We start from the raw sequence: 16,261 nt of genomic DNA, 5'->3' as shown, positions 1-16,261 counted from the left end.
AGACTAGCCCCAACTGTCAAAAATCTAGCCTTCTGAAAAGCCCATTTTAGCAGTTTCTTCAGAAAATGAAGCTTCTGCAGCACCACCAGATGCGTGTGCATTTGATCCTCAGAACAACTTGGAATTTGAATGATTTAAACCCAGATTCAACAAAGGAGAAATCTCAACGAGGCTACAAGGTAGCCTCAGCAGATCTATGCTGGAGAGAAGTACTTAAAATGATCCCATGGTAGAATAGAAGAGTTTGTGTGGAAACCCTCGATTCAGCAGGCAGAAGCAGGGGGCACTGAGAGCAGGCATCGCTGGTCACCGCTCCTCACTGCCCCAGTCTTTCACGTGGGACAAAGGAGGGCTTAAAGCCTTGTTTTCCCAAATTCCTTTCAGAAGTTCCAGCTGAGGCAGCTGAACAAATGGAGGAAGTTAAACACCACTTAGGAAGTTGAGCATGGAGAGAGGAATTTGTCACTCCTTCCTACACATCTTGGTGCGCCCTGTTATTTATCCAGCAGATAAATAAATCCATACGATGGCACAACACCTTCACACAGAGCTGGGAGAAAGACACTGTTGTCGCGTTTAACTTGCTTTTAAAACACAAGATCTGTTTTTACCGACTTGCTGTCACTGACAGGTCTCACCCCCAGACACCACGTATTCTCAGTAGGCAGAGGGGACTCACACAGACTCCCTCGCACTTTGCAGAAGGGGAAAACCTGGGAGACAGGAACAGTCTTCCCCCACATGCTATTTATCTGACGTCATGCTACTATCGAGGATGCTTTCTCCATAATTTACTTGTCTACAGCCACTCTGCAGATCAAGAACACTATTCTAACATACTCTCACATAAAAATGCGAAAGCCCCCACTGCCTCTGGGTCTTCTCCCCTTCCCTCCAACTTCACCTCAAAGGAATTTCTGAAAACCATCTCATTTCTCAAAGCAGCAAGACAGAAAGTGTTTGCAGCCATGCCTGCCTTCAGCTAACTCTCTGGGTGTGTAATGCACCTGTACGTGCTACAGCAGGGTAATTACCTGTCAGCAGTCACACTCTCTCCCCAGCCATGGGAAGCAGAGAAGGAAACATTAGGGACTACGATCCTCACTCAAGCAGAGAGCTAAACCAAGCAGGCTAAATCGTTACAGACTTGGTCTGCCTCTCAGCATAGCCCGCAGAAGATGCCACTGAGGGTGGCACGATCGGAGATGCGTTACCATCAGATGTCCTCACCCTGCAAACCGGGGACTGCTTCTTGTCCCCCCCAGCCAAGCCCCTGGGTTTCCCACCACCTGTGTACCCCACATCCTGGACACGGCCGGCTCCCTGAGTTCAGTACGCCACCCTAAAGCAGCGACAGCCAGCTGTGCAACCCAAGCAAAGGCTTTGGGATGCCAGCGGGCTCCGCACGCAGCCGGCGGCGCCGCTTAACCCGGCTGCGACCCAGCGGGGCCAGCTCCGCTACGGGGGCCCGGCCCGGCCCGGGAGGTACCTTGAGGCCGCGGATCTCGCCCAGGTGCAGCTGCAGGCGGCGGTTCACCTCGCGGATGAGGTTGCTGTGGTCCAGCATCGCGCTCATCTTCTCGGCCTCGGCGCGGCGCAGGCTGCGGATCAGCTCCTCCTTGCTCCACTTGAGCAGCTCCTCGTCCGACACCTTGGACAGGTCCTCGGCCGCCGCCGCCCCGCCGCTCTCCGCCGCCACTTTGGCCATGGCGGCGGCCGGGGGGCACCCCAAGGAGGGGGGCGGCCGGGGCTCGCGGGGGGGGCCCGTCGGGGCGCGGGCAGCGGAGCCCGGCGGAAAGGAGGAGGAGAAGGCGGGGGGGGAGCCGGGCGGGGAAATCCTCCGGGCGGGGAAGGGAAAGGGGGAAAAAGAGGGGAGAGAAAAAGGGAAAAAAGGAAAAAAGAGCAGGAACCACGCAAGCTCGGCTCTCTCCCCAAGCGCACGGTGCCGGCACGGCTCGGTACGGCTTGGTTCAGCCCGGCACGGCTCGGTACAGCCCAGCACAACCCGGTTCGGCTCGGTTCAGCCCGGCATGGCCCGGCCCGGCTCGGCGCGGCACGGCTCGTGCGGGCGCGCCACGGCCGCCGGCTTTTCAGCGGGGCGCGCCGCCACGTGCGGGCCCGCGCGGGCGGAGCGGGGGCGTGGCCACAGCCGAGGGCGGGGCCGAGGGCGGGGCCAGGCCCGGCGCTGTCCCTGCGGCCCGCGGGCGCCCCCTGGCGGCCCCGCGCCGCACGCTCGGGAGCCCGGGGCTGCGGCACCTCCGGCCCCAAGGCGAGGCTGCGGTGCGGGGAACTCAGCGCTGCCCCAGCCGGGAATAAAGGCACGCTGATCCTACAGACACCTCTCGCTGGGTATCTCCAGTGAGGCCCTAAAGCTGCTCAACAGTCGTCCGCCAAAAGTGTGTCACGCAGCCGAATGCGTTCGTCGCCGTCATGGCACACGCGGAGGGCTGAATTGGTTTTGTGCAGACTTTCCAAAATTATTTCTGAGCAGGGTTCAGACAAGAGGTGAGAGCAGCCGGCCAACCTGCCTCCAACCCAAAGTTCTGTGTGGTCACCACCCAGTGTCTGAGCTACACTCACCTCCTCTGGCTTAACCCCGCTGCTTGGGCATGGTTTATTCATACTGCAGCTTCTAACAAACCCGTAGCAATACAGATGGCCAGCGTCCTTTCCAGCTTTAAATGAGAGTAAATACAGCGCGCTATGTGAAAGGGGAAGCCACTCAAATATTCGTGGGATTTCCAAAGCTCTTGTGCCCACGTGCTCATGGCTTTTCAGCAGCCTCCCACCATTCTCGGCTCTGCCAGGCTTTCCTCTGCGAACGTGCTCCCAAACAACAGCGGCCACCAACCCAGCAGCACAGCACAGCCGACGCTCCGGTACAGCCACAGAAACTAAAAATGAGTGGAAACAGCAGAGACTGCAAACCTCTCGGACAAGGCTGGCTACGTGAGGGCATACGGCGCAATTCTTAAATCTTCTGGCTGATGTTTCAGCTTTATTGCAACGCTTAGGTGCCAAACAACTCCACAAATATAGTTTTCAGTGCCACTATCAGCATTTTTGTAAAGTAGGCAACATGCAGCTTTCTTATCCCAAGAATGTTTTTGAGAGAGAAAAACATTCATGGATTACAACTAAGAAAATGTAGAAGAAATCTAGAAGAAAAAAAAAATCAAACTAGCAATCTGGAGAGGGAAAAGTCTCTGCTTTAATCCCTTTAATTAGATATCTATCTAAATAGCTTCTATTTATTCTCGAAGGAAAAAAAAAAAAAACAAACAAACAAACAAAAAAAAACCACTTTGTTTCATAAGAAATTATCTTTTTTCAAAATTTAGAAACTTTTCAAAATTTCAAGAAAAAAAAGTTTGCTCTGTACTTCCTCCTACAACCACCTCCACACCTCTCATGATCTAGTGATCACACAGGCGTGTGGTGAGCCTCATCAGCTTCATGAGTCAAATTAAAAACAAAACCAACTGCTAAAATATGACTGGCTCACATGGCTCGCAGTACCTGTATCAGATGGATACAGGACAAATCTGAGGTCCCCAGATCAGGGATTAATCACGGGGGTGCTAGGAAAAGCTTCTGCTGCTCAAATTGACTTGGAAATTGCTTTTGAAAGTATTGGGCAATACTCCTCAACATGTTTGTTCACTACAGCGAGGAGCATGTAAATGGACACGCACCACAATTTGCTCAAGGTTAAACAAGTGGTTGGATGACTGATCCTTAGAAACAAAATGAAATACAGAAACAGGCACCTTTCCAACCCAGCAGAACACGTACCTGACGCAATAAGACATCCAAAGATGTTAGAATGAAATAATTACAATCATTTATGGGGTTGGTTTTATCATGAAGAGCTTGGCAACTCTTCCACACAGCTAACAGTTTGTTCTGGCTGGGATCCAAAGCAGATACATAACCAGAGCATCTGTGGGTTTGTTTTAATTGTACTTCTGTCCATCGTTTGGGTAACACTGGACTTCGTTTTGTGTTCATATTTGATTAGTGAGTTAATCACGGGCCAGATCCTTCTTTCCACTAATGCTGATGGAAGTAAACTAAACAACTGTGTGGTGGGAAGCAAGAGAAGGCACGAGGCCTACAGAATAATCCTCTGCTTCAGAGCCCTGTGCAAGTGGCAAATGCTGGCACAGACCCTTCAGGAATGAAGATGGTTATCTTCTGGCCTCTTCATTTAAGAGGCCAACATAACAGGACTTATGCTTAATGCCAAGCATTTACAACATACATTTTTTTCTATCCCTTTTTAAATCAAAACAACAACAAAACTACCAACCTTCAATGTTTGGATTCCTACGAAGTGAAGTATTCAGAGCTTATCTTACAGAAAGTGATACTTCCTACGGAATACACTCCCTCTGTTACTACATCAGCTTAAAAATTACTATAACTTTTTAAAAAAATATACGTATCATGCATCTGATCAAGCCCTCAGTCTCTGGTTCACTGGCAATTCTTCAGTGATCTGGTCCAACATCATAATATGGATGAAGGAGCCAGCATGCAGAGCTCTTTGAGCATATTCAGAAAATGAAATGGATCGGTTCTCACTCCATCCAGTAGAAGCAACAGAGGGAAGCCAACACCATTTTTCCAAAAATGTTTTCTGAAAAAAAAAAAAGAAAAAAAAAAAGATTTCACAGACAATTTTTTGATGAGAAAAACATGAAAAAATATTGGAGAAGGAAGAAGTTAATGATATCTCAGGGAAGTTATCACAATGCCAGGTGAAGTTGCAAGCCTAAGCCAGAACTAAAGCTGCCACCCATGCCTTCACTCCACGGCCTGTTCTGATGCTGTAAGTGGGCTCAGAGGCTGTATCGGCTTCTAACACTATTGTCAGTGCCACATACAGTAAGTACAGAGCTTTGTATTGACCGTCATCTCATGCAGTAATACTTGGAAATTCTTTACTGAAGAGAAGTAGCTGCTGAAGCACAGACACATAAAGACATATATATCTCTTTTTATATATTTATATATATATATATATTAACGCACATGGTACCACACTTGGGAGAAAGTTATTCAGGAATTGGAAATGCTGCTCATGAGGTTATTGAACAGTGATCCTCACAGATCACCTTCCTCTGCAGCTTTCTTCTCCATGCACAAACTCTTTAGTTATTCTGCTGATTCCTCTCAGTGAGATAAATCCATTAAATATTTAATTAAGCTGTGCTCAATATATTAGCTAAGTGAACTACTCTATCTAGTGCTAGCTTAACATTACATGCCCTACCATAACGTATTACACAACACAGTGTTGCAATGATCTAAGCATTATTGGAGATTTTGTTCTTTTAGCTTGTTAACAGTAAAAGCAAAAGGAAAGGACCCAAATCAGGATTTCTAATCTACTTTTAGTTATTATTTAATCAACTCGGGATAGGCAGGAATTCCGCAAAGTGCTGGTGAGATAACTGGAGTGCACTGAACGGAGGTTTGCTTGTTTATTTGTTGTGGCTTTTTCGTTTTGTTTCATTTGTTTGTTTGTTTTTGTGTTTTGTCCTTAGTAAAGCAGAAACTCATTGGTAGAGAAAATCACTGTGTATGGTTTGAGCAGCCACAGGCACAACAACCCAGGCAGAAGTGTTAAACTTGATGGAGCAGAGGTAAAACAGAGAGGGGGACAATTTGGAAGAGATTCTGAGAAACAATATTTAGCTTAAGTAGAGTGCAAACTGTTGCTTCAGAACTGCCAGCAAAATATTGCCAACCTCAGGCAATTGCCAGCAATTAGGGATAAGATACACTGCAACACATGGAACAAACAGGGAGCAGAACGGAAGGAAAATCCAACTGCTGTACGTTTTGTCACAACTGACGTATGACAATCGCCAAGGGCAAGTGCTTCTGAAGATAAACTCATAGGCTGCACTACAAACCATTGCTTCTGACAAGGAAAATTACAGGCCAAAGAAAAAAAAGGGTTCTTGAGGGGAGTACTTCAGAGTATTTTCTCTGTTTGTAACATTAAATAAATAATGCACACAAAGCAAGATCACTGCATAGGGAATTCTTGTAACTGCAGCACCATGTGAAATAAAAGAGGAGCTAATCCAGAAACTTCATTTCCTAGGCTGACATAGCAAACATTCATCAAAGGTTTTAAAAAAATAATAAATACTCCTAATATCTGAAGATTGGGACAACTGGATTTGATCCTACAAAGTTTGAAGAACTGGGATAAGATGCCATTAGAGAAGACCCCAGAACTGAGTAACAGGAACTTGTGGTTAAAATAGAGAACAGACCTCAGGCTTTTGGTGTGTTTGTGATTTTTGGTTGTTTTTGATTTCTTTTTATTTAATTATTATTTTAAATTGGGAACTCAGTGCTATGGAAACACAGATGTTAGATGTCTCAGCTTGTCCTAAAACTTACTGGCTTCAGTAGGTGACTTTTCCATTACTGGCAATGAGTACTGGATCAGTACTCAGTACTCTACTCAATTACTAAACTGTCCCTCAACAACCCTCACACCACTGACTTTTTTCTTGTGTCACCTGGAATCCCCTTCCAGTTTCAGTAGTCCAAGTGGTAAGAACTTCCTTCCAATACCAAAAATGTTAGAGAGTTTTGCAAGTCAACCGTGCACCAGAAAACCCCGGCTGATTTAACTTCAATAAATGCATTTCATAAGAGCAAATTTATTCCTTTTTTCACTGTAATACTTTTTTTTTTTTTTTTGGGGGGGGGGGGGGGGGAGTTGGTAAGCAGGGGGTCTTATAAGCACTGAAGCCAAAATATTCTGAAAAAATGCAGAACACAGAGCCTAGCTGCAAACAGATGGGATGATTTGCCAGCTGCCCAATTACTGTTTTGGAAGCAAAACAAATTCTAGAACCAGACCATCTATAAATCTATACAAACCCAGAAAGTCCCCGATCTTGGCTGGGGAGCAGTGCTTGGACCAAATTGAAAGGAAAACATCCCTGAGGTTTTCTCCCAGTAGGATTTAGATGCTTCCCTCAAAAGTAGTTATTTCTAAATAAATAAATACAGCTGAATAGACTCAGTTATTTTCCCTAGATCCTTCTGACCCACAGGCAAGACTGAAGGACAAGGTCGGCTGCTTTTGTCGTTGTTACAAATGTGGAAAGAAAAAAGATAAACTACAACCCGATACTGTTAAAGATGCTACTGGTTTAAAGCCAGGTCCCCTTCTTCAAAGGGTGACAGAAATGTTCTGGTCTCCCCCCAGGAAACTGAGAATCTCCTCATCTCTGTGCCACATTCTTCTTGTTTCTAGTCCTCTAGGACCATAAATCGCTCCTGAGCACTGACACATCCTTCTGCAAACACACCACCACTGGGCCAGCCTGGCTGTGTCCCACTGTGGCCTTCAGCAACGATAATCTTCAGGCAGAGAGACACCATCAGATGCACCCACCCACACAGGCCAAACACCGACATTTACCAATCCAAGCAGGTCGACAAGCTGCTCTTCTTATTTGTGTGTATGGGCACTGCGGCTGTTCGTTTCACTGCGGTTCTGAGGATGGCGTTTGGTCCCAAATCATATTCTCCACTTTACATCTCAATAATCCAACTAAAATGTACAAGAATTAATTAAACCTAGTAGATAATGATAGTAACAATAGTGCATAGCAATTTAAAGCATTTTCTATCTTAAAAGCACTCTACAGGCATTAACTAATTAGTGGATAACATGAATTTAAAAATCAATGCATGAGAATAGCGTATGTTTTGAATTAACATTTTGATTATTCTCCTCTGACCACTGCATATACAAAATGCTTCTTACTTATTCTTACTGATGTGTAACAATTACAGGGGATTCCATACAACTTATTACCAAGTAATAATGGCATTTCTGAACTATCCTATACACTCTGGGAAATCATGTCTGCTCTCTTATTCTCCTCCAAATTCTGCCGATTTCTGCAGCCCCCTCCTGAATTAATCTGTTTTTCTTAAACTGGGCACAGCACAGGGGACTCTGCACTGCACCTTCAATCCTACAGCAACTACACCACAGCAGAACCAAAATGAAACTCCTCAAGAAAAGCCAGGGCAGCTGCTGCTACCTTGGGACTGAGGCGCTCACGAGCCGACACAACAGCCGGATTTCGGCAGTCCCAGAAACCAAACCCCCATCGCTTCTTCCTGTGGGGCAACTACTCTCACCTGGCTGAGTGACTGCAGCCTTCACTGACCTACCTCAAAAGCCCCACTTCTGGTACCCTTCGTGTCCAAGGCAGTGCAGAGCCTGCCACGGGCTGACAGCTCCGGAGGTGCTTCTCGGCCCTTTTTCAGCCAGAGCCTTCTGATTGCGCCACAGCAGCTCCGATGTAACACAAGCATATCTGTACAGGGGCCAAACATGGAAGTCTTCCATTAGGAGGAACCGAGGCTTTCAGAAACAGCAAAACAAAGACACATTTTGGCAACTCATCTTCCCCCGCTGCCAATTTTAATCTTACAGTTAAAATTACTTCCTTTCAACATCTGTTGTTTTTGTGGCTAATGGACTGACCTTTTTGAGAAGGGAAAAGGTCCTTCTGTTGTTTTTGTTGTTGTTGTTGCTTTTGTTGTTGTTGGATTTTCCAGTATTTATCAAGGGTTTTCAGGTGCTAAAAACAAAAACTAATCCCCAAGGCCATAAGCATCCATACAGACTAGCTGTCACACATAGCCTACAATAAAATGCCCCCCCACACACACACACACACAGCTGACAGGTAAACGTATTTGCTTTTTCTTTATAAAGAGCATTTGCAGCACAGGGTCGCCCTGCCGATGCTTTCCCATCACTGCCCTCTCCATCTGCAGAGAGCTTAGGCTTGTCCTCCTGCTGTTTCACACACCTTTTTAATGAAAATTAATTCAGACTGCAGCATTTTCCCCTCTAGATGTGCAGGCAGGGACTCCTTATGCTCTGCTGTTCTCCGTCTTTCTTTATGGACCCATGCAAATTGCCCAGCCAGAGCTTCCTCTAAGACCCTCTTTTTTCACACGCCCCTGTGTAATTGTCAAGCATTACACTTGAACTTGTAAGTGTAGAGGGACAAAAGCATTTCTCCAGCTGATACACTTACCTCTTTCAAATGACTTCTCAGGTCTTAACTCTTTATCTGGCTGTAAAAGCCTCTGAGCAGCTGTCTGGTATCTATTCTAACTTGTCTCTCTCTCTCTTTTTTTTTTTTTTTTGTGTGTGTGCTGGTTACATGTTTCCAGTCAATGAAATCAATAGAACACTTCTCATGTTATCCCTGTTACATAAACAAATACAGATCTAATGCCTCCAGCATATAGTTTGAGGTGACAAGGAAAGGGGAGCCCACTAGCGAGAACCTACAGGAATCACTCAAGCCCTGCTGAATACGGCTCTCTCTAACACTTGAATTATCAGATTTTTTTTTTCCATTTAAGTGACAGAAATATCCACGACTTTCTAACTGGAAGGGCCACTGAGGATTTTAATTGTGCTTATTAAAACATTTGGTTCTGAATAATAGGGATGCAAACATCCTTTCTTGAGCCAGTTATTTTTTATCATTATTCTTTAAAATAGCTTATTTATTTAAATTAGAACGAAACTAGCTGGTGAGATCCACATAGCAATGTTTCAATGCTCGTTGCATTTTATTTTCAGACATGAAATGTGTATAACTACAAACACAAGTTTCAATCAAGATGCAATTGAACACCTCAGGAAAGTGTTTCTGTACACACCGTGGAAAGCAGAACTGTGTTGATTCAGTGTTAATAAAGTTTTCTGGACCCTGAATGGAAATTCTCCCTGGTAGGTCTCACTAGTGGGATGGTATTAAACTTTTACCCCTATCTGTAAGATGGCTTGTAATAGCAGTAGTGAAGCAAAGGCATTGAAATAATAATAAAAATAAAAAGTCATTACTTATAATTCATAATGGAAGGACTAGTAATATTTTTTAATGAATTTACTGAAAAGTGTTAAACTGAGAGTTGAGATATTTGGTTGCTACAACCTAGGAATCAGATATGATGGAATTTTCCAAGCAAACCTAAGATGGAAGGATTGCTGGTGCTCTGACCTGGAGCCCACCCCAGGAGCTCAGGTGAGTCCATCCAGGTATGCAGTGACCACTGCTGCTATTATCGCTCTGTGCCCTGCAAAGAAGGTAAAGAGGGAAAAACATGCAATTTCTAAAGCATGGGAACACACACCAGAAGAGCAAGCAAGTTTGTCCCATCTCAGCAGGCTTGGGAGAGATGCTGAAGAACAAATGAGACCTGGAAAGGAATAGCGTTCTGCGCCTAAGACTGGCCCAGAGCACAAGGAAATTTCCATTGCTGTTAGTACTATACATCATCTGGAAAAACGAAGGCTTTCCTCAACCATCATCTTCCCATTGCCCTTCAGCAGCGCTACACTTAAATAAATAAATAAACAATGAAGTAAAAGCCTGAGGACTGCAGGAAATGTAAAGCATTTCTCTTTTATAAAAACGTTCTGAAGGAAAGAAGTATCATATGGAGAAATATTTCATAAAACATTACAGCTCCATAGCTATCCCATTTTGCTTTTCCATCTATAATTTCTACCCACCTGCTCTCCCACCCACATACCCCTGCCATTATTAATGCTTATGAAAGAGCATTAAGTTTTCATAATAAAGAATATTTTTGTCCATTGTCTAGAGAATAATATAGCTCATTCAATATGCTCCCTTGGAGGAAAAAACATTTTGGTCTGCTGCAACTAAATGCTCTTTCTCAGGACAATGCCTTGCACTGAACTACCTGATTTTCTTTTTGATTTATAAGGGTACAAAACATCTCTGTCTGGAGATAGTGATTTTCCTTGTGGTAATGCTCACCGACAGATGGTGTCAGATGTGCTCTTCTTCATGACGTTGCATACCATCGTCCCATACCAAGTGATATGTGTAGAACATGGAGATACATTTTTGATCCTTAAAGCTGATTCTGTTCTTTTCATCTCCCCACTGAACAGACACAGACATGCTCAGGCTCGGGCTTTTGTACCCAAAACCTACTTCAGGGATATGCTTTGTTACCACTTATTTTTTGCCTCTGGGAAATTATTAGCTAAAAATCTGATGATGGCATTAAATTGTAAAGCAGCCTAAATAAGAATTTGCTTATGAAGATTAAGGCCAGACTAAAAACTTCCGAGTCAATTGTTTGGCAAGGGATTTCAGCTGTTGGTGTTCTACCCTCACAGCTACAAGCTTGATGTTATAGTAAAAACAGCAAGAGCATCTCCAGCAGGCAAAAACATTTTGGCAGAAGAAGGGGAAAGAAACAGTCCTTGAGGCAGCTGGCGTCCAGGCCATCCAGTGCCTTAGAAACAGAAACCAACATCTGGACATGCCCATGGCAGCAAAGTGGCAGCCAGTGCTGAACACAGAGACGCTGGTACAGAGTGCTGCTGTCGGGCTGGAAAAGTGGTGGCCACCTGCAGCACGACCTAGAGGTACCCCAAGTAAAGGCAGGGGAAACAGTCCCGCGTTATTCCACTTTACAGTCAGCCAGTCTGGAAGGAGACAAGCCAGGGAAACTACACAAAGGCTGCAACAGAAAGAAAGGTTTGCAAAACACTGCCCTGTCGAGGCTGAGAGGACAGACCCTGAGGTTAATGCTGCCTTCCAGGAATTCATGGCCGGTAACATAACACAAGATGCTCAAATAATGAAACTACTTCTACGGGAGTAGGCATGATTCCCTGTAGTAATGCTGAGTGCTCTTCATTCATGTAATCAAGCTTTCCTAGCGATGCCCTCTACCAGGAGCCTCTACAAACTCCTGTTTGGAAGTGGAGGCCCTTTGGATTGCATGCTGCTCTTCCCCAGACCCTCACCCACACCTCATCCACAGGGAAGGCTGCCTAACAAACCACTGGGATGGAGACAGAGCTTGTGAGAGTCCTCAGGAAATATTTAGCAAGGAGGTCACTGCCCCCTTATCATCACTTCCCCAAAATAAAAGAAATAATTGCAGAGCAGCCTCATCTGTCCTCGAGAGGTACTGCATGAGGAGCAAACACTGATATCACTTCAGGCCGCTTAGTAAATTTTGAGGAGTTGTTATTTAGTGAACATCTGTTAAAGAATAAAACTTATTTATTCCTTTAAATTTTTAGAAGTAACTCAGGGCTTGCACTGACACTGCTGAAATCAGGAATAAAAAAAGCAAATAAAACGGGATGATACTGACAACCCACGAGTGATATTCTTGTCTCGTCTTTATCTATCTAAGTCAAACACACCCTAAATAAACCTCCTCAGTGCCTGGTTCTGACCCGAAATGCTGGCCCGGCTTTATCTGCCTGGTTCTGCGCCAACCGGGGCGTGTGAGCAGAGCCTGCCACCCTGCGTGCTCCGTGAGGAGAGGGCGGCTCTGAGGAGGCTGCAGGGCTCCGGGACGGCCCGGCGGGGTGCCCAGCACCCGGACAGCCCCGGGGACGGGGCTGAGGGGGCACCCGGCCCGGCCCGGCCGGCGCTGCCCTCCGCTGTGGCGGCTCGGCCGGCAGGTGGAGCCCAAGGCCCGGCGGAGCGCGGCCCTGCCCGCCCGGCCCCAGCCCGGGGCTGCCCTCAGGGCCCGCGGCGCCCGCTGGGCAAATGGCGCCGCCGCCTCCTCCCCACAGCGCCCCTCAGCCCGCAGCCCTGCCGGGGCTGGGGAGCCTGGCACGGGAATAGGGCTGCTGCTGGCTGCGGGCACGCAAAAATAATTGCTATTTCACAGGGCCTCCTTCCCCTGTCGCCCTCTCTCTGCGTGCAGGTATTGCTAGCAGCGATTTACACATCCAGCTGCCTGCAATTTGAGGAGCGCTGACGGGATTCTCAAATGTACGAGGCTTTCGGTAGTGCTTGATAGAGGGGGACACCTCGGGCGTCACTTACAGGTAGAAAAATGAGGCGAGCATCTGTAAATGTGAACAGGACAGAAGCCCTGCTCCGATTCTTTATCGTTCCCTCCCAGCATCGCTCTGAGCCAGTGCTACTAGGCTTATTTTTCAGACGGGAATCCCTGTGCAGATGGGCTCAGGAAGGATAACTGCAATGCCTCAAGCTGCAGCGAGTCACGGCTGAGGCAAGGAAAAGAGAAATACCGAATCTGCAATGGCTGCTGCTCTACCCATCGGGGCCGGCACCCAGGAAACTTCCACCGGGCTTTCCTCTCTCTCACACACAGCACACACAAATGCAATCAAAATGAAATAAAATTAAACTGGGCCTCACAATTACTGCTCTCACTCTGTGCTGAACAAAGAAATCAGGCATGTTTTCTGAAAAGTCCACAGTCCCTCTGGTTACAGTCCATAAGCCTGAAAGCAGCTGATAAAGTAAGCACCGAGAAAGCCAGAACTGGTGTATTATGTCCACTGCAGCTTCTCCAAAAACATTTGTGCCTGGAAGTGTGACTGGGAGCCATCCTTGTACCCCAATCATCACCTTCCGTAAAGGAAGATATGAAGAAAAAATTCCCCTCTAATTATTGTACTTTACAATAGCTCGATTTCTCTAGAACTGGACAATTTATTCTATAAATCCAGGGATCCCTGCCAACGACCGCTGGGAAAAGTACCATAGGCTCGTTCAGGCTTGTGGGGCTGCATAAGTCCATTAGGCTTGCAAGGAAGAACAAGCTCAAATAAAACTGCACACATTGATGTGCCCTGCCTTAATTAAACTGTACAATTGTCACACAGCTGACACCCACAACACTGCTGACACAAAGGAACCACATATGTCCCTCAGTTAATAGTGCTTTATTTTCTGTCCAAACTTTCCAGGCAGGGTTTTGTGGGGGGAGTCTCTGTTCAATGGGCATAAGAAGCTGAACCATGTGGTACCAGGTCTCGTGAGCTTCTGGATGAGTTTCACAAAGCACTTGAAAAGTCAGCATTTTAGAGATAATAATTGGAAAAGATGTATACCTTTTTTGTGAATCTGCGATTTTTGTTATCAAGATTTTGTGAAATAGCTAACAAGTATTAACTATTTTTCCCCAAGCTGATAGCTGCAGTCATACAGAAGTACAAGATTTTGTGGAGTTTGGGGAAAAACAGAAAAGCCCAGGTGATGCCACTCGAGTTTTCCATTTGGATTTTCCCCCGCTTATAGAGCCACTCCATCTGCGTCAGGATACCTAAGGAACAACCATTCCCACAGGGCAGAAACCCATGCCTTAAAATCATCCCCAGCGTCAGAGTTCCCTGCCCTCTGCCCAGCAGCTCTAGCTGGCAGCGATCTCCATACCCACCTCCTCAGGGCTGTTTGGAGACCCGGGGGACTCTGCTCAGTCTCCAAATGATGGCCATAAATCAAGGCAGTGCTGGTTTGTGGCTGAGAGCAGATGAATGTATACATACACATATACATATCAGTGTGACCCAGACAGAGGAGCGAAGGCAAAACGTACTGGACAGACCCCAGCAAGACCACAGGCACTGCCATGCTCATCTTCTACCCATTCCCTGAAAGGTCTTCTCGCAGCACTCAGCACAGGCGTTCTCCTGCAAAGTTCCCTCTCCAAGGGGTTATGCATTGAAGCAAGGAAATTTGGAGCACGGGCAGGCCACAAGATCAGCCCTCTGGGACAAGCACTCTGTGTTGTCAGACACACCTGTGGCACTTCAGGGAGCAGGAACTGAAAAGCTAGTCCAATGTTTGCTGGGCGTAAGGATTCCAGGACATGTTTTTCAATTGCTGTATTACATTTGCACTTCAGAATAAAATATAAGCATCTGACTGATTACATAGGTTTCTCTCCAGAAGGGGAAAAATCTATCAGCCCTGTGCTATGCTTTTAATATTGCCAGACCTCAAGTAATGAATGTTTGCCACGGGTATTTCAACACTGCTCTGTCCACTGTTTGTGAATGTATGATCTGCACTTTCCTCTGACAGCTAATTAATTGATTCTTGGAGAGAATCTGCTTTCTAAAGGTGAGCGAAAATGATTTATGCAAAGATGCATTTTTGTCACAGCAAACGTGGCTTTAAAGGAAATAAAAATTTTCCTTGGAATATGATAGAAAAAGCATTTCAGCAAGCAAAATTGTGTTGGCTCAAGTTGTTTCTGAGAAGAAAAAATATCTGTAATTTTTCCTTTGTTCTAATACTTGTGATATAGAGAGTTTAGATTTAAAGTTATTTTCTTTATGCCTGCTTTTATCAACATGGTATCTTTCCAACAATCTCGCTCATTCTGGCTGCAGAAACTGTGGCACATAACATTACGGCATTTGCAACCCATTACAGCCTGTTGTTCCAATGATTTGCAATAGAGTGCAATATAAAGCTGTTTATAAGGCAGTTACTTGTGTATATAGCTTAGCGTAACTGAAAGATATTGAAAAGAAAGGCTTCCAGAGCCATCATCTGTTTTATTTGCTTATAAAACTATTTTGGAACTTCAATATTCAAGTGTAAATTTAAGCCAAATTAAAGTGCTGAAATGTTTACTGAGTCATATTTTAGGAACAACTAACTTCAAAAGTATTAAGAAAAACAAAAAATAAGATCTGAAGGCATACCTCTGCACAGAACAGGAAAATTCAAACAGTACGGTTTAGCTAGAAAACAGAGCGTTCAGTGAAAGTGAGAAAGCAATAAATAACCCTCTCATAAGGGCGCCACACACTGACAAACCCCACCAAACACAAGAGGCTGAGAGCCATGCTGAAGCCCCTTTGAACATCAGGTGAAAAATGTAAATCCAGTGCATACTGACTTTTCCTTATAAGAAGCAGGTTTTTGGCAGTTAAAAGGACTGGAACTTTGCTAATTTCAGTACAGGACTTGAAAGGCTTTTGCAAACGATCTGGATTTAGCAACTCTCCTGGGAAGCAAACGTGTTGTTATGCCCATTTTACAGAGACCTTGCACGAAGCAGGTATTTACAACAGGTTTTGCCCTCATATTTTAAGACATCAGCAATGTGGCAGAAGCAATTTTGAGGCATAGCTGTCCTTCATGGGGTTTCAGGAATGCTTCTGGAAGGCTGAACTGTTTTGATTGAACTGGTTTGATTTTGATCTGTGTTCCCAAAACCAAGGCAAGAGAAGCTAAAGGCCACCACCAAGAGGACGGAGGCTGGCAAAGCCAGAGAGCAAGTTCTCCTATATCTCACTAGTGCAAACAGTGTCTGCTGACCAATAACCCCCATCCAAGTCTGGGGCAGCAGCAGGGACCGGACTTTCTGGGAGGGGAGGCAATTCCCTCCCAGGTGCTCTGTGGCGGTGCTT

At 45.7% G+C, this 16,261-nt stretch overlaps 1 protein-coding gene across 2 annotated transcripts in view; it reads right to left on the bottom strand.

Moving 5' to 3' along the window:
* The window catches only part of CCDC85A (coiled-coil domain containing 85A), a gene marked incomplete at its 5' end in the record, with an annotated part of 75,597 nt that extends 73,889 nt beyond the window's left edge, over positions 1-1,708 (bottom strand). For both annotated transcript variants that reach the window (XM_084284350.1, XM_084284351.1), the window contains one exon: positions 1,490-1,708. In XM_084284350.1, the coding sequence (XP_084140476.1) occupies positions 1,490-1,708 (219 nt within the window). The remainder of the gene's footprint in view (positions 1-1,489) is intronic.
* Positions 1,709-16,261: the final 14,553 nt, after the last annotated feature.

This window comes from Netta rufina (genome assembly GCF_964035555.1).
Source record: "Netta rufina genome assembly, chromosome: 3".
NCBI classification, from domain to species: domain Eukaryota; kingdom Metazoa; phylum Chordata; class Aves; order Anseriformes; family Anatidae; genus Netta; species Netta rufina.
Note: the sequence above shows the minus strand (reverse complement) of the source record. Positions and strands in the feature narration are given on the sequence as shown.